General features: G+C 42.5%; 1 protein-coding gene across 3 annotated transcripts in view; it reads right to left on the minus strand.

Moving 5' to 3' along the window:
• The window catches only part of LOC127422763 (mitogen-activated protein kinase kinase kinase 8-like), a 47452-nt gene that overhangs the window by 9893 nt on the left and 18462 nt on the right, over positions 1-19097 (minus strand). The window contains exons 7-8 of one of the 3 annotated variants that reach the window (XM_051666497.1): positions 7581-7827; positions 7401-7492 (exon numbers count right to left, since the gene is read on the minus strand). The exons of 1 other annotated variant lie outside the window; for it this stretch is intronic. In XM_051666497.1, coding sequence (XP_051522457.1) covers positions 7401-7492; positions 7581-7827 — 339 coding nt within the window. Of the gene's footprint in view, positions 1-3232; positions 3429-7400; positions 7493-7580; positions 7828-19097 lie in introns of those variants that run through there. One more of the 3 variants, XR_007894217.1, reaches the window with a different exon arrangement.

The raw sequence follows: 19097 nt of genomic DNA on the forward strand, positions 1-19097 counted from the left end.
CAGTGATGAAGTAATCCAAAGTATTTTGAATATGTTACTGACCTTGAGTAATCTAACAGAATACATTACTAAATATATTTTACAGCATGTATTCTGTAATCTGTAGTAGAATACATTTCAAAAGTAACCCTCCCAACAGACAGTGCATTAGCATCTATAATTTGGTAGGCCTGTCTGACATGTTTGGACAGATTAATCTGAATGTTATTTTCCTTTAGCTGTATTTTGTAATGATTTTCTTCTGCCTCTTAAAGGTTTCACCCAAAAAAATGGAAATACATTACTCACCCTCATGTTATAAACCAATGTGACTTTCAGTACAGAAAATTTGTTCTCAGTGATGTCACACAATGCCAGTGGACGGTTACCATCTCTTCAAGCATGCAAAAGTATAATTCAGAAGTCTAATAGATTGTTCCATGTGACTCTTGCCATCTTCTGAAGCATACAATAAAGGTTTTGTGAGAAACAAACAAATATAATGCATTATCTAGTGAATATCTTGACCAACCATTGCTCTCCTGTGCGTGTTCATGAGAGCAGCAGTTACACAATTTTACACTATATAATGGTTCCGTTTCTTAGTTTGTCAAAAACATAAGAATATATATTAATTTATGTGTGATTTGGTGTGTATGGTTTGTGTTCACATGTCTCTGGGCACTTAGATATGTGATCTTAAAACACATGTCAGAAATTGTTTTCCCTTTAGTGTGAAATGCCTATCACTCTCCATTTGAAAGGCTAGGGAATACTTTCCCTTTCAAATTACCAGCAAGGGGAAACCCACTTGCTCCTCAATTTAGCTCATCTGACCATGATCTCTCCATTAAATTTTCAATACTCTGACACGAGCCAAGACACAGACCAGTCAATTCAGTACCATACCTGGATATAATTAATAACACTCAGTTTAACCTCTTATAAAGAGGTAAGTGAGAACTTATGTTCTGTATGTCAACTTAGATTAAACTTTACTGGGGGGGTCACAGATTTTAGTTCCCTAAAGTGACAAGCAAAATGACATGCCCCTTTATCAGCAATCAGTTTGAATTTTCATTCATTTTACACCTGCTTAGATAGCAAAGCAGAAGATATATTGAAATGAGTAGTTGCTGAGAAATGTTGGATCTAATTGCAGGCATTTAATGATGAAAGAGAAACACTCATAGCAACAAGAACTGACAAAGAGGGAACTAGAATGCACATGCAAATGAGGGAATGGAGAACAGGGGAGAATAAGTGGAGAACAGATGGCAGTGCATTTCTGGAAGTGTAGTCCAGGGGAAACCAAAGACAGAACAAAAACCACTTCAAAATAAGACCGACATTCTCCCCCGCCCCCTTAAGAGGTGACTCCTGGCACCCCAAAAAGGCAGATGAGGGTAAGATGATGCTCAGATGTCCAGGGAGGAGACCCCAGGGCAGGGACTGGGTCCAAAGGTCTGGGGGGTGGCCACAGGGCAGGAACAGGAGGTTTGAGAGGCAGCTCTAAGATGGGAATGGGGTTCAGCAGTTTGGCCACAGGAGGTGGAAACTTAAGGGGCGGAGCCATAGTTGGAGTAGCAGGAGTAGTGACCTGAGATCCCAATGGCGGAGCTGGGTCCAGAGACAGAGCAGTCTCAGGAAGAAGAGCAGAGTTGAGTCAGGAGGTGGAGCTGCTGTAGGATCAAACACTGGACACTCAGAAGGACCCAGAATTGGGTCGGGCAGAGCCACAGGAGGGAGGATTTGGGTCTTGAGTGGCAGAGCACGGAGCTGTGGGAGGCTTGGAGCACAGAGCCATGGATGCAGGTTTTGACCTGGGGCTCCCGCCATAATCTACTGTGTAAGGGGGGAACCACAAAGTTAGCCTTCTCCACATACCCAATGTCCAGTGATGATCAGCCAGAGGCATCAGTTCCTTCAGTGCACTATTCAGACCAGTCTGTAAGAAAACCACAGAGAGCAGTCAGGATAGTACACTAAATTCACTAGTTCTAAAAACATGTGATCCTCACTTACTTGAGCAGAAGGATTCTGACAGCCACTAAATCCATGTTGGTTAGTTCTTCTGTAACAAGTAGTTGCTGAGATGGGAGATGCTGGATCTAATTGCAGGCTTTTAATGACAGTAGTGACACAAACAACCATGAACTCAAATAGCAACAAACAAGAACTGACAAAACAGGGAACAAACTAGAGGGTATTTATACACACAAGGGCTAATGAGGGAATGGAGAACAGGTGAGAACAATGGGGAACAGATGGCAGTGATGAGGGCAGTGCATTATGGGAAATGTAGTCTGGGGGAAACAGAAGACAGAGGACAAAAACCACTTCAAAATAAGAGTCCTTGGAAATACGACGGAAACACACTATGACAGATATCAGATTTTCCCTTAATACTATGCAGTGCTTTTCAAAGCACAGTGATGAGTCACACATTATTCATTGTTTTTATTCCATTCATGTATTTTATAACTTTCCCCAAGTAAAAACATAGAGCTCCCTTGGCCTTTGGTGATATTATCATTTTTACAGGTGTTTTAAATGGTCTTTCCGGAATAACTGACACTTCTGAAGAACTTTTTGTTCATTTTACATTGTTTATCTGAAATCATAATCATAACATTTGATAAAAGAACCATAAAAGCTCAACTGACAGCATATACACATTTTTCCAAGGTCTCAACACACAAAAAAGTTACAAATTACACTGAACAATGTATTATTTATACATGCTATATGTGCTGTATTTTAATCAGGGGATCATAAGAAGGAATATGCAGACAGAAGAAGCTCTTTCATATTGATATGTAGGCATCAAAACTGCAGTACAGAAAAGCACTAGACAAATTGAAACATACAAGGGTTTTCTTTGGTGCCAAGTCAAATATTTACGGAGTCACTTTTATGAACACTCATTAATTTAAGTGCTTGATAAAGGTAGACCTTTGAACCTCCATTGTATTACAATGGAAAAAGCAAGACCATTGTCTTAATCTAGAGCATCTATTACATTTTAGAGTGCATGTTTGCACTCAACAAAGCCACATTCCATGGGAATAACCAAAAATGTTTTTCAGTATCATTTGAAAAAAAAAGAAAAAAAGAAATCATATATGTATAATATATATATATATATATATATATATATATATATATATATATATATATATATATATATATATATATATATATATATATATATATATATACACATATACACACACACACACACATACAGTATATACATATGTAATTTGAACACTTCCTGGGAAAGCATTGTGTAGTGCACCTTTTGGCATCTCTTATCTTCACAATGGTGGTATTTCCCATGGATCTCAGATAAAGATATTTAAAGACCCAAGGCACTCACATCGGGTTTGAAAAACTTAACTGAGATGCCAAACTCATAGACTAACATGGAATAAGAGTAAGCTAACCTTAATAGTATGATTTTTATGATTTACTCAAGCTATAATTCATACCACATTTAAAAACACCACAAAAACATTTGCTTACATATTAGACAGCCAAGATTCAGATTGATACTTGCACATATTATGATTAATATTTCATAAAAACAACCTAGGAAAGTAGGTTGGAAGGGATATCCTTTCAGATACATAGGTCTGTCCTTGTAATTCATTGTAGTAGACATATATATTCAACATAGCACTACTATGCTAAAAAAAAAAAAAAAAAGAAATGTAATTCAGCTCTTTGCAACAATAATCTAGTATAGTATAATGATAATCTTTTGCATGAATATTTTGGTACGCTTTAAATTTACAGATTTACTCTTCCTAAGGCCTGCCGTTTCAGTAGTTCGTATGTTAATGTAATCTTGTGTTGAAGCAGTAAACGTATTTGGCTTGCTGTCCGTATAATGGAGGGCTCGTGGCTCGAGACTTGACTTGAGTCCTGATTACCCCCCCGGACTTTACTTATTTACATAATGAATCTAGAGAATAGGTGAAGATGGGGTGGAGGTGGGATGTCAGGAGAGTTGTCGCCGGAAGCAGGTAAGCAGCGGCTTAAATACTCCTGCTCGCAGGTTGTGATTTGTCAGATTAAAATTAACATGCTCCTCCCAAACCTCTGTTAATTAACTCCATTTCTGTAGTTTGTATGTTAATGTAATGTAATCTTGTGTTGAAGCAGTATACATATTTGGCTTGCCGTCCGTATACTGGAGGGCTCAGAGCTCGAGACTCGACTCGAGTCCTGATTGCCCCCCATAAAAGGTGTTAAGACGAAAGATCGGTAACATGACTATGGCAGGAAGTATTTAGGACAGCGAGCCAATGGCTTGGCGGATACTTCTGCATTGTTCTTCCCCCCAAAATCTGTATATGGGAGCGCTTTACGTGTGTGTTTGAAGGTGCGTTCTTGTACGATGGCTGGTCGAGAGGGCTACACTGCGATACGAACGGGAGACCACCACTTGTCGTAGAAGTGGTAGGTGAAAACTAAAGTTGGCTCATGCTGCGTTTGAAAGGGAGGGCTCACACTGCGATTCAAACGGGAGACTGCTCTATAGAGAGAGAGAGATCACGGCATTTGAACGGGTAAGCCCAGTATGCATTCGAACAGGGAAGGTGAGAATGAGAGTCGGCTGGCGCTGCGTTCGAAAGGGAGGGATCAACCTGAGATTCGAACGGGAGACTGCTCTATAGAGAGAGAGAGAGAGAGAGAGAGAGAGAGAGAGCTCACGGCATTCAAACGGGTAAGCCCAGCAAGCAATTGAATGAGGCTTGCTTGCAGAGGTAGCCACACTCAGTAGACTACCCATAGACAGGGAAATATGGTGCTTTGAGAAGAACAGGAGGAGGTGGTGACCGCTATCTTTTGTAACGCTAGCTGCAGCTGCATGGTAAAATGCTGCTGCGACTGTAGAGTAAGTGGACCTCCTGCAGGAGCAGAGTTTAGAGTACTGTTGCCGCAGTGGATTGAGTATTTGGGGGCATGGTAAAGGGGCTCCTGTGGGAGCGCTGCGGTGCCTGTGGAGAAAATATTAATAACAGTGTACACACATTTGACATGGGTGGGGCACTGTTGCTGTGGTATCCAGTAGGGCACAAAAGACTTCATTAGATCAACACCTGTAAGGGAAGCAAAGGTTAGTTAGGAATACGTCAATTTATTACCTTCATATATGTCTGTAAGGGAAGCAAAAGGTTAGTTATGGAAAACATGTCAATTACATTTACATGCAGTTTTGAGGGAAGCAAACGGTTAGTTAAGAATACAACTTTATTACTTTTGTCATGGCAGGGCACTGTTGCTGTTGTATTGAGTAGGGCACAATTACTTTATTAGATTTATCAACACCTGTAAGGGAAGCAAATGATTGCAATGGACTTGCAATCATTACTGAAGGATTCACCTGTGGTCATTCGCTCCTTAGGAGTATGACTGCCCCCTGCTGTACAATATACGTCAATATACATCAATAATGCTGAGAGGAAGCGAGACACGTTGCAGGATGATTATGAAGGAGTTGTGATGCGGCTCATGATCCGCCTCTTGCAGAGCCAAATTTGGCCCGTGTCTGTTTGGACAGTGGCCGTGTATAACTGCAGTGTGCTGTGGAATGGTCAGAGTGAGTGCTGCGTGGCAGCGAGCTTGCGTTAAAATGTCTGCATTGATTTGAAAAGATGTCATTAGATTATCGGTCGATTGGAAGGAGTTCTCTGTTACATGATGCCCCTGTGTTCAGAATGGAATAAATCACGCTCCGAAGGGCATTTTTGAGGAAGAAACAATCGTGATATTCATGTTAGAAGATGACGAACAATTGCTGGATAGAGCACGCCCTAAAACAATCTGCGTGGCAAGGTAATGAGGCTGATCATCTGTGCGGCAGAACCTGAATAAAAATACTGGGGGTTGAAATGGAGGCTGGATTGAATAGCTAATCTTTGTTTCTCTCGCTTTCAAATAAAAATGGAACTCTAATGGCATGAAGCCGGAACGGCGCCCATTCACGGAGGCAGCTCGCACTGCTTTCCAGGTGGAAAGTTTAGATAAGAGAACATAGTCGTATGTCGTAGAGAGCGGTTTCACGTTTTTAAAGAGCCGGAGCAGCCAGCTGGCGGAAGCAAAATCACGCTATAAACTGTTTAGGAGAATGGAGCATAGAAAGAAAGACAGGGTAAAAAATATAACACTTAATGTGGTAGCCGTCAATACTGCTAAAAACAAAAGAGCTGTTGTGGCAGCTCTTGTTGAATAACAAGATTGTTTGGATGGAAGCGCTGTTCTGGTGGAGCCGAATGCTTTGCAGCGAAGTTGCGTCCGATGATCCGACTGCCTGGGACTGTTCGTGGGCAATGGGTGGGGCCAAATGCCAGAAAGACTCTCATGTCAGGAGAGTTGTCACAGGAAGCAGTAAGCAGTGGCTTATATACTCCTGCTCGCGGGCTGTGATTAGTCAGATTAAAATTAACATGCTCCTCCCGAACCTCTGTTAATTAACTCCATTACAAGTACTGTAAATGAAACAAAATATGGAATACATAATGCATTCACTTAGCACTGTTACAGTAATTTACAATTTATGTCTGAAAAACAAAAAACAACTGTGGCATGGGGGGCGTGGTCATGTGTCTGTCTGCGGGAAAGGGAGAGCGTAAGGCTTGTCACCTGGGTGGTAATTACTCTAACACCTATCTCTCATTATAGTGATGGTGGAGGGAGACCTGATAAGGCATGCCAGAGTGTCAGAGGGAGAGAGAGAGTGGCAGAAAAAAAAGTGGTGTCTGAGTGTCTGGCCACGACAGATAAAGAAACTATTTGTTTAAGTTCCTTTGGGATACTGAAGCCCGTGATTTGATTCGGCTATTGAAAGCCTGTTTATTTATCCGTGAGTGTATGATGGAAAATAAATACACACCTCAACTGTTCGCTGTCTCCTGACTCCTCCATTGCCCATGAACTAAGATCTATCACAACAAAATACATTTGTTTTAGTTTGTATTTACTATACAGTATGCTGTCATTATATTTTCATGCTCTCAAAGCACAGAAATTGAACCGTGTAAACAAGATTGTGCCTCACAAACAGTTGTTTATATATGTAGTGACATCAAACAATTAAAATCTTTGTTATTTCTCCCTTTTCAAGTTGATTTACATGTTTCTTACATTTCAAAAGATTCCCAGCTTTAACTGCACAGCTCATTGTCCCTCAGTGCCACCAAAGATTCTGAAGATTTCTGAAGTCCGATGTCCGATCTATGTTGTGGTTGAGTTTGGTTCCACTGGACAGATCGATCTATGCATTTTGGTTGCATTTATTATGAATGGCAACTACACAAATACCCAAGTGGTTCTTAGAAAAATGCATGAAAAACCACCAAGGTTTATCAGTGGATGAACTAGCCATATTCATTAGTTGGTGGCCTCCTCACCATATTGTAGTAACCAGCCAGGGCACCCAGATTGTTATAGAGGGATCCTTTCTTTTTACAATGCCCTGAGTTCTCAGTGTACAGGGAAGAGTCTGAAAATAAAATAGGAAAGGATCTCAAGGCATGCAAATAATTAATTTGACAGAATATGGATATATGTGTGTGCATTGTGAACAGTACCTTGGGTGCTGTCTGAAAGCTGACTCTGCTGTCGCAACAGTGGGTGTGTGCCGTCCTCTAGGGCAGAGTCCAGACTCCAACAGCGTGGCTGATCATCCCGAGATGGATGGAGGGCCTCCTCATTGAGTAATTCTGTGGCAGAGCTCCTCTGTGCAGGGACCCCATCAAGTGCATGCTCCAGGAGCCTACGAATTGCAAGGCTAAAGCTTTCTTGCATGTCTTCCAGAGGAGGGGCCTGTTTATGGATCTGTATATAGAAAGACAAGAATGTCAAAATCAATGGTGGCACAGGTGTATTCACCAACAAAAGAGTGGCCATATGCAAAGAAGAGGCATTGTGCATGAATTTACATTTATTTGTATGAAAATTAGTATGTGTATTATGTGAAAAGGGAACTAAATCCGAGCTGGACTGCAATACAAATGTTTAATTGCATAATTTTTATAGAAAGGGCTTGTACACTGCTTGCATTCAAAAAGACAACTCTCAAAGGGAAACATGCAAACTACCACTATTTTAATAATCTAAAACACACATACAGGAAGCTTAGACTGCTGATGTTTGGAAAAAAATTGCAAACCTTGTGATACTTTCCTTTAGATCTGTTTAAAGGGTGCAACTGAAAAGACTGTGAAGAAAACTAAAGTAAGAAATGCATGAGACAGAAGCTTTTTCAATGGAAATGTAAAGTGTCTGTTTCATATGATGAGGTTTCACCACAGTCAGAGACTCTCCCTATATTATTGCAGTTACAATACATACAATAAGTAGTCTAATGAACCATAATAAAAATAAAGCACACGCACTATATAGAGGTATGAGGTTTAGGCTGTTTGGGGGTACCTCCTAACACACGGATGGCTGCCACTCAGCATATATATGATTGTGGTTCCCAGACTGTAGATGTCAGTCTTTGTGTTGTGCTTCGACACAGAACCAACTCAGAACTCATGTACATCTGTACAGAAGGACAAAAAAAGACAAGCTCAGAGCCCACGTATGCAGGAGGAAGACATGTTGAAATACACTCATTTCATTTGTCCCTTAACCCTTTCTATCGGTCATGGGCGAGCATCTGGATTGAAGCGAGATGAAGTTCTTGTTAGTCCACTCTGTTATGTTATCCACCCATTTCTTTTTCTGTCAGCTCGTCTTCTGCCTCCAGGTACTGTCCCTTGAAGAATTGTCTTTGACAGACTATCGCTCCTAGTGACATGTCCATACCACCGCATCTTTCTTCTATTTATGATGGCGAACAGGTCTTTATAATGGCCTTGTGCCTAAATTCTTCTTTAGACCTCTTCGTTGGTGATGTGGGCCATATACGAGATGCCTAAGATTCTATGATAAAATCAAGACCATGGGGATGAGATGTTTCTTTCTAGTTCTAATGTTAGCATCCATGTTTCACAAGCATACAGGAAGATAGACAGGACCAGTGCATGCAGCAGCTTGAGTTTGGATTTGAGATTGATTTTACGGTCTCTCCGGATGGGCTTGAGTTTGGCAAGCTTAGCTGTTGTTAGTGCTGCCCTGGCAAAGATTTCAGGCCTGGATCCCCCTTCACTGATGATGGCACCTAGGTACTTGAACTGGTGGACCTCTTACAGCTTTTGTCCATTCACTACGATGTTCTTAGTTATGGGTTGGGTGGAGTTTGTCATGATCTTGGTTTTCTCCTCACTTATCTCCATGCCGTATCTGGTTGATGTTTTATCCAGGAGGTTCACTAGATTTGCCAGCTCATCTTTGCTTCCTGCCAAGCCATCGATGTCATTGGCGAAACGGAGGTTGGTGAGGTACGCCCTCCAATGCTGACAGTCCCATGGTGGTCCTCGAGGGCATTGGTCATAATACATTCCAGGAATATATTGAACAAAAAAGGAGATAGGAGGCATCCTTGACGGACACCAACAGTCATGCGGAACCATTTTCTAATTTGGCCCTGGAGTAGAACGGTGCTGCTAGCTTTGTTGTACAGCTATTGGATGGTCTCTATCAGCTTCCTGCCCATGTTGTAATTTCTCATGGTGGCCCAAAGATTTTCATGCCAGACTCAGTCAAAGGCCTTTTTGAAGTCCATGAAAATGTGGTAGATGTTCTGCTGGTGTTGTGTGTACTTTTCGCATAGAATCCTTAAGTTGAAAATTTGTTCTGTAGTGCTACAACCACTGCAAAATCCAGCCTGTTCTTCAGCTATGAATTCTTCTGCCTGTGGTCTTAATCTGTTGAGTATGACTTTGAGCATTCAATTTCCTCCTGTCATCACACAGTTCTAGGATCTTGTCTGTGACCCAGGGTTGTGTCTTTTAGTGCTGTTTCCCAAGTATTTTTGTGGCTGTTCCTATAATGACATCGTTAAAGTTGTTTATCATTTCTTCAGGGTCTTCATCCAGAACAAGCAGTGGAGAAAACCTCCCTCCGATGGTGGCTTGGAAGGCTTCTGCAATGCTAGGGTCTCTTAACTTTTCTAGGTTGAACTTCAGCTGGGTGTTTTTTGGCTTTCTGATCTTCTTCACCCTTATTCTAAAGGTTAGTATCACCAAGTCATGGTCACTTCTGACACTGGCACCGGGAAACGTCCTCATTTTAGCTCTGCTGATGCCGGATTGAAACCGATTCTGGACCAGGATGTAATCAATCTGGTTGTGATGGGTTCCACCAGGTGCATGCCATGTCCAGCATCGGGAAGCCTTGTGCTCACCCAGCGTGTTGGCAAGGACCATGTCATTATATCTGGCAAACTCCAGAAAGCGTAGACCCCGCTAGTTGGTTTCTGTATTGCAAGACGGGCCACAGGTGTCTCTCCAGTCCTTTAGAGCATCTGTTCCTACTTTGGCATTCCAATCTCCCTGGATGATCAAGATGTCCTTCTTTTTCACATTGTCCACGATATTTGAAGTTGGGTGTAAAACTCTTCTACATACTCAACATCATAGTCTGATGTTGGGGCATATGCTTGGATGATGGTGATGTTGAACAGTGCTGCTTGTAGGTGGATGGACATTAGCCTACTGGAAACTGGGCAGCAGCTAAGGACTGCATTCTTATGGACCAGGAAACATACTCCATTGACTCATTTGTCGATTTCTCCGCTGTAGTAGAACGAATGGCCTTCTTCTGTTATTTGTTCACCAAAGTTCTTCCATCTCACTTCACAGATGTGAAGACCCACAATGTGCCAAGTGTATCTTTTCAACTGTGTGTGAGTTCCTGTATTTTTCCTGCTTGGGTGAATGTTCTTACATTCCATGTAGCATTCGGGGAAGTCCTCCGCCCAGCAGTGCCGTGTCAGCACCGCCCCCTCACAATCATTTAGCCGGCCAGCTGAAGCTGTTTTTTGGGGGTTGGCACTTGGAGCCAGACGTGAGAGATTTAGGGGATGAGCGAGGACCAGTGCGCCCATCCATCCTCAAGAGATGCAGCTGTCAGGCAAACAAAGGTACTACCTCTGCCCAGAGCCCCCTAACCCCATATATGGAAATACACTATATGGACAAAATATGTGGACACCAAAACACTAAACCTATTTGTGTGAGCATTTAATTTAGAAAACATTGGCATTAATAGGGAGTTGGTCCTCTCTAACAGCTTCCACCCTTCTGGGAAGGATTTCCACTAGATATGGTACCACTTCAGGAGAAAGTGGTATTGATATGAAGGCATCATCCTGAACAGCACTGTGGCAGCAGTGGTGTCATTCAGGTTCCTGGGCTCTACCATCTCTCAGGACATGAAGTGGGACACCCACATAGACTCCATTGTGAAGAAGGCTCAACAGAGGTTGTACTTCCTTCGCCAGCTGAGTAAGTTCAACCTGCCACAGGAACTGCTGACTCAGTTCTACTCGGCCATCGAGTCTGTCTTGTGTACAACTATAACTGTCTGGTTTGGTTCAGCCACCAAATCAGACAAACGGAATCCACAATGGACAGTTAGGACTGCTGAGAGGATTATTGGTGCCCCCTGCCCACCCCACAAGACCTGTACATTTCCAGTGTGAGGAAACATGCAGGTAGAATCACTCTGGACCCCACACACCCTCCCCACTCCCTCTTTGAACTGTTGCCTTCTGGCCGGCGCTACAGAGCACTGTGCATTAGGACATCCAGGCACAAGAACAGTTTTTACCCTCAGGCCATTTTCAACATGAACAATTAAACTGCCTCAGGACTCCCCCTAGTGCAATAACTTCAGTAACTATCTCATGTAAATTCACATTTTAATTCAATAACTGTACATACCCCTGCCTTGCACATACACTACATTGCCAAAAGTATTTGCTCACCCATCCAAATAATTGAATTCAGGTGTTCCAATCACTTCCATGGCCACAGGTGTATAAAATGAAGCACCTAGGCATGCAGACTGCTCCTACAAATATTTGTGAAAGAATGGACCACTCTCAGGAGCTCAGTGAATTCCAGCATGGTACTGTGATAGGATGCCACCTGTGCAATAAGTCCAGTCATGAAATTTCCTCGCTACTATATATTCCACAGTCAACTGTCAGTGGTATTATAACAAAGTGGAAGCGATTGGGAATGACAGCAACTCAGCCACGAAGTGGTAGGCCATGTAAAATGACAGAGCGGGGTCAGCGGATGCTGAGGCGCATAATGCGCAGAGGTCGGCAACTTTCTGCAGAGTCAATCACTACAGACCTCCAAAGTTCATGTGGCCTTCAGATTAGCTCGAGAACAGTGCGAAGAGAACTTCATGGAATGGGTTTCCATGGCCGAGCAGCTGCATCCAAGCCATACATCACCAAGTGCAATGTAAAGCGTCGGATGCAGTGGTGTAAAGCACGCCGCCACTGGACTCTAGAGCAGTGGAGACGCGTTCTCTGGAGTGACGAATCACGCTTCTCTATCTGGCAATCTGATGGACGAGTCTGGGTTTGGCGGTTGCCAGGAGAACGGTACTTGTCTGACTGCATTGTGCCAACTGTGAAGTTTGGTGGAGGGGGGATTATGATGTGGAGTTGTTTTTCAGGAGCTGGGCTTGGCCCCTTAGTTCCAGTGAAAGGAACTCTGAATGCTTCAGCATACCAAGAGATTTTGGACAATTCCATGCTCCCAACTTTGTGGGAACAGTTTAGGGATGGCCCCTTCCTGTTCCAACATGACTGCGCACCAGTGCACAAAGCAAGGTCCATAAAGACATGGATGAGCGAGTTTGGTGTGGAAGAACCTGACTGGCCTGCACAGAGTCCTGACCTCAACTCGATAGGGCACCTTTGGGATGAATTAATGCGAAGACTGCAAGCCAGGCCTTCTCGTCCAACATCAGTGTCTGACCTCACAAATGCGCTTCTGGAAGAATGGTCAAAAATTCCCATAAACACACTCCTAAACCTTGTGGAAAGCCTTCCCAGAAGAGTTGAAGCTGTTATAGCTGCAAAGGGTGGGCCGACGTCATATTAAACCCTATGGATTAAGAATGGGATGTCACTTAAGTTCATATGTGTCTAAAGGCAGATGAGCAAATACTTTTGGCAATATAGTGTACATTACCACTTGCAGATATACATATGCCGTTCTGTTAAATATCCAATTATTTGTATGTCTATTTATACTTTTACCTCGTTTAGTATTCTGTGTCTCACTGTAATGTTCTGTGTGCACTTGTTTCTCCAATCACCAAAAAAAAATAAATCTTGTACGTGAGAACACTTGGCAATAGAGCTCATTCTGATTCTGTTTTAGACACTAGCATTGCACAAGTTGGGTACTGAATCATTCATATTGATCCCAATGGTGTTCTGGTCTGGACTTTGTGCAGTTCTTCCACACCAAACTCAGTATATCCATTTTTTATGGACCTCGCTTTGTGCGCAGGTGCATTGTCATGTCGGAATTGAAAAGGACCCTCCCCAAACTGTGAAAGTCATACACATCTGGGATGGAATGAGGGTGTGATGAACTAGACACGGAGGCAGCTTTAGAATCTATATGCAGGAAGTTTAAACAAAACAGGCAAACAAATCCAAATTGCTGAGCATAGAGACGTATATAATGGGCAGTGATTCAATAACAGGCAAGTAGTCCAACAAGGCAAACAAAGAAAAACAGTGATCCAAAAGACAATATCCAGATAAACAGGCACTATGGTCATAATGTGAGACATAAACAGCAGGCAATAGAAAACACTTAAGACATGGGTTAGCTAGCAATACTTCGCAATGAACAGTGGAAATGCATGCACGCACGCGCACACGAAATGAGCAGTGAAGAAATATGGAGTGATCAGTATTTGGGAGAGGGCTCTCTCTGGTGGTTGGTAGGATGGGTAACAACCTCAGATTTTACAGGACCCCCCCCATGAACAACTCATGGTGTTCTGCTACTGGGACGTCCCCTTGGTCGAGGTGCTGGACGATTAGGGTATGCTTGGTGAAAGTCATGAATCAGTGATGGGTCCATTATGTCCTTGACAGCTACCCATGATCTCTCCTCAGGTCCATAGTCCTCCCAGTCCACCAGGTACTGTATCTGGCCCCCTCTTCATCTCGAGTCCATAATCTCTTTGACCATATATGCAGGTGCACCATCATTCTCCAGCGGAGGAGGCTTATGATCTGTGGTACCGGGGTCAGATGCAGAGAGGACTGGTTTCAGTAGAGACACATGGGAGGGAGAGATGCGGTAGTTAGCAGGAAGCTCTAATCGGTACAGAACTGGATTAATCTGTCAAAAGACTTTGAAAGGACCCACATACCTTGGACTGAGCTTCCTGCAGGGTAGCCGTAGTTTGAGGTCATGCGTGGACAACCAGACCCTCTGAACAGGCCGATAGTTGGGGTGGGGATGCCTCCGTCGATCGGCCTGGATCCGTTGGGTTCTGATTGTGGGAGTGGATGTGGTGGGTCATACCTGTGTGGGAGAGCATCTGCTTTACAGTTCTTGCTGCCAGGGTGATACGTGACCATGAACTGAAACCTAGTGAAGAACAATGACCATCGGGCTTGACGTGGGTTGAGTCTTTTGGTGCTCTTTATATAGTCATGGTTCTAATGATTGGGGATAGCTTGAAATGGATGCATTGCCCCTACTAGCCAGTGCCCCCATTCTTCAAGAGCAGCCTTCATGGACAGTAGTTCCTTGTTCCCCATATCATAGTTCCTCTCTGCTGAATTTAACTTCCTGGAAAAGAAAGCACATGGATAAAGCTTGCTGGGGTTGCTATGACGTTGTGATAAAACCGCTCCAATGCCACAGTCTGATGCATCAACTTCCACCACGAATGGGCGGTTAGGGTCTGGGTGTTCGAGAATGAGGGTGGTTGTAAAGTTGGTTTTTAGAGAGATGAAATCCTCTTGAGCTGCATCACTCCATGGCAATTTCGTGGGTTTATCCTTTAGTGAAGTGAGAGGGTCTGCGACGAGACTGTAGTTTATGAATCTACGGTAAAAGTTGGTGAAAACCAAAAATTGTTGGAGCTCTTTGACTGTGTTGGGTTTTGGCCATTCCATAACTGCCTGGATCTTGGAAGCGTCCATTTCTACGCCACAGTGGCTAATGTTATAGCCCAGGATCATGGTATGAGTGGTGTGGAACTCACATTTCTCGGCTTTGACATAAAGTTGGTGTTGAAGGCGTGAAAGGACAGTCTTGACATGTTGGATGTGTTGTGCCTTATTCTGTGAATAGATGAGGATATCGTCAATATATGCAATGACAGACTGGTTGAGAAGATCACAGAAGATTTAACTGATGAAAGATTGAAATACAGCTGGTGAGTTAGCAAGCCCATTGGGCATGACCTGGTATTCACAGTGCCCCCTAATGATGATGAATGCAGTTTTCCACTTGTCCCCTTCTCTGATTCGGATGAGACTGTAGGCGCTTCTCAGCTCAAGCTTGGTAAATAAGTGGGATTCACATAGCTGTTCAAGGGCTGAAGGAACGAGTGGCAATGGATATTGCTATTTAACAGTCACAGTATTTAACCCTCTGTAATATACATGGCCGAAGTCCACCATCTTTCTCGAAAAAGAAACCTGCAGCAACAGGTGAAGTGGAAGGACGAATAAATCCAGATGCTAGCGCCTCTTCAATGAACATTACCATTCAAAAGTTTAGGGACACTCATCTTTTTTCCCCCTTCACATTTTAGAATAATAGTAAAGTCATCACAACTATTGAATAGAAATATGGGAACTGTTATTAAAAAAACAAAAACCAAAATAAATCAAAACTATGTTATATTTTAACATCTTCAAAGTGGCCACACTATGCCTAGATTTTGCAGAAATATACTCTTGGCATTTTCAACCAAATTTGAGGTATCACCCTGGGATGCTTTTTAAACAGTATTGAAGGAGTTCCCATCTATATGCTGGGCACTCAGTGGCTGCTTAATTATTCGGTCCAAGTTTCAATTTCAAATGTTTTTTTTTTTTTTTTATATATATAGATTTTTTGTAATTAATGTTGGCACAATTATATTTTTGTCTACAAAACTAATTTTAAACATTTAAGCATATGCCTTCAGATCAAAAGGTTTTTAAGATCATGAGAAACATTTCAGGCAAGTGACCCCAAACTTTTTAATGGTAGTGTAGCTCTCAATGGCTAGGGTTTCTGGTCGTGACAGTGGATAAACCTTGCTTCCAGGAGGTGCTGCACTGTGTAGAAGTTCAATGGCGCCGTCCCAGGGACGATGAGGTGGTAATTGTGTTGCTTTCTCTTTGTTAAATATTTCAGTGAACTCAGCATATTCACCAGGAATTTGGGTTTCTGTTTGTTCATCAGGGCTTTCAATGCTGGTGGTTAGACATGGCATGGAAACAGTGACATGAAGACAGTTCAAACAGCAGTAATGTGACCATTGTGTGAGCTCACCCTGGTTACAGGAGATGGAGGGATCATGAACAGACAGCCAGGGGTGACCCAGGATGGTGGTGTGTTTAGGGGAGTTAATCACAGAGAGATGGTTTCTGTATTAAATAGTCCAATTTGCAGAATAATTGGTACAGTTTGGGGAGTTATTCCAGTGCCGATGGGTTCATTATCAACAGCAGTGATGAGAATGGCAGGGATACATGGTATAATGGGTATGTTGAGTTCTGTAACCAGGTCTTAGTGAATTTAACTGCAGCCCCTGAATCCACTAGCGCCGTAACATTTCCTGTTAACATCAAAAGAGATTTCTGCAGGTAGAGAAAAACTATGATAAAGTGGAGATGAAGTTTTTGGTACTCACTTTTAATCTTGAAGCAGAGTATTCTGGGTTTTGGGAGGACATGAAGCATTTTGATGACCAGTTACACCACAGAAAAAAAAAAAACCAACCTCTCCCTTAAGCAACGGTGGCGTTCTTCAGTTGAAACATGAGTATATGCTATTTGCATGGGTTCAGTGGATTTGGGGGATGTTTGAGCTTGTATAGAGACTGTAGTTTGTGAAATGGGGTGAACTTTAGAGCATGGGTAATTTCTTAGCAAATTGTCTCTTGATAGCCATGGTGATGAACTGAGAAAAATTGGATTCCTCACCCTTACATGCGAGCTCAGCTTGGAGTTCGTGATCAAGCCCTTTTCTGAATATAGTCTTTAACGCGACACCATTCCACCCACTTTGAGCAGCTAGTGTTCGGAACTGGATAGCATAATCAGCTGCGGAACGCTGGCCTTGAATGTCTGAAGTTGCAGGTCTCTCTCCCAAACAGCCGCGGCCCAGTCAAGAGATTTTCCAGTAAGCCGAGACGTCACAAATGCATATTTCTTAGATTCCTGACTAAATGACTCAGGTTGGTTGGAGAAGTATTTCTAAATCCTCTGCAGTTCATTATCAGGGAGTGCAAATCTTACCGGATCGGCTTTTGGAGACAGGAGGGAGTGGATGTAATGTGTTAGGTGTTCGTTGGCAGCCCATAGATCACAAATGTCCTTGATATTCCTTGAGCACTTCACTTTGATAAGTGAAAGCGGCCAGGAGTTGTGAAACTTCCGCTGGATTCAGTGTAGGCGAAGTATTCTGTGACGAACTGGACATGAAGGCAGCTTTAGAATCCATATGCAGGAAGTTCATTAAAAAAAATTAAATAAAAATCAGGCAAACAAATCCAAATCACTGAGCAGAGAGATGTAGTAGATATAACTGGCAGTGATTCAATAACAGGCAAGCAGTCCAACAAGGCAAACAAAGCAAAAGAGTGATCCAAAAGACGATATCCAGATAAACAGGCACAATGGTCATAAAGTGAGACATAAACAACAGGCAATAGAAACCACTTGATAAGACAGTGGTTAGCTAGCAATACTTAACAATGAACAGTGGAAATGCATGGCTATATATACATGTGGCAAACAGGAAATGAGCAGTGAAGAAATGTGGAGTGACCAGTATACGGGAGAGGGCTCCCTCTGGTGGTTGGTAGGATGGGTAACAACCGCCGATGTTACAGAGGGTGAGTAAATAATGAGAGAATTGTCATTTTTGGGTGAACTATCCCTTTAAGAACAAGCTGAAAGAGACATTTGGGTAAAACTGGGGAAAACAATCTGCAGTTCCTAATGTGAGGTAAACTGCATCAGCAAGACAAAGAAGTCTGAATGGTAAATTTCCGTTGTGACTTTTCAATAGGCCGGAAGCTAATTTTATGTTTTTTCATTTTATATTTGGGCTTTTTTAACCTAATTTCCTGGACAGTAGAGGCAGGCATGACCCAAGTTAGAGTTAAACCTGGCTCCATATTAGCAAACAGTTCCTATATTGTGTGAGCAACCATGCACCTTATGCACCTCGACTCCGACTTCTGATATTCTACCTGCCTGTAGTGGCCAATGTGTTTTTGTGCACTGTATTATGCTTGGCGGAACAATACCAACTCAAGTGATTTTAAGCATTTTAACTAGTCAGGAGAGCAGCATTACTGAACGCACCCTAAACTCACTGTTATGCTGCTTTGTGTTCATCATACACTTGGTGATTTGTGTCTTCTGCCTTTATGTTTTCATTAAACTGCCTCTTTTATGCATGGGAGCAATATTTCTGCAGGGCAAAGTGTGTATTTGATTAATTATGTGTGTTGAAAATGGGGGTGGAGGTGGGATGGTGGGCAAACAAAATTGAAGTCCTGGCCATGCACAGATCTCTGATCCAAGTGTGAAAAGTGCCAGGAATGATGGCATTGCCAGGATAAGAGAGGTTCCATAGCCAGGAGTGTGTCATAGCCTGACTCACTGAACTAACACATACTGCAAAACAATTCAACAAGCTAACAACGCCAACAAGCTCACCATGTCACCACACACATACCCAAAAACTATTCCCTGTAAAGGTAAATGTACATTACATAATGAAAGATAATAGAAACTGGTCAACACAAAACCAGTTACAGTATATGAAAGAATTCCTGTCATTAAATACAATAACTTGTAGATACAAGCAGATATCATTCAAACTCAATATACGAGGGCTGTTGATTTCAATCCAATTTCTTTTTCATGCAAAAAAAAAAAAACATATTTGCTGTATCAAAACAATGGCTGTGAAAGTGCAGCTGTACTC

Source organism: Myxocyprinus asiaticus, chromosome 32 (genome assembly GCF_019703515.2).
Source record: "Myxocyprinus asiaticus isolate MX2 ecotype Aquarium Trade chromosome 32, UBuf_Myxa_2, whole genome shotgun sequence".
Taxonomy (NCBI): domain Eukaryota; kingdom Metazoa; phylum Chordata; class Actinopteri; order Cypriniformes; family Catostomidae; genus Myxocyprinus; species Myxocyprinus asiaticus.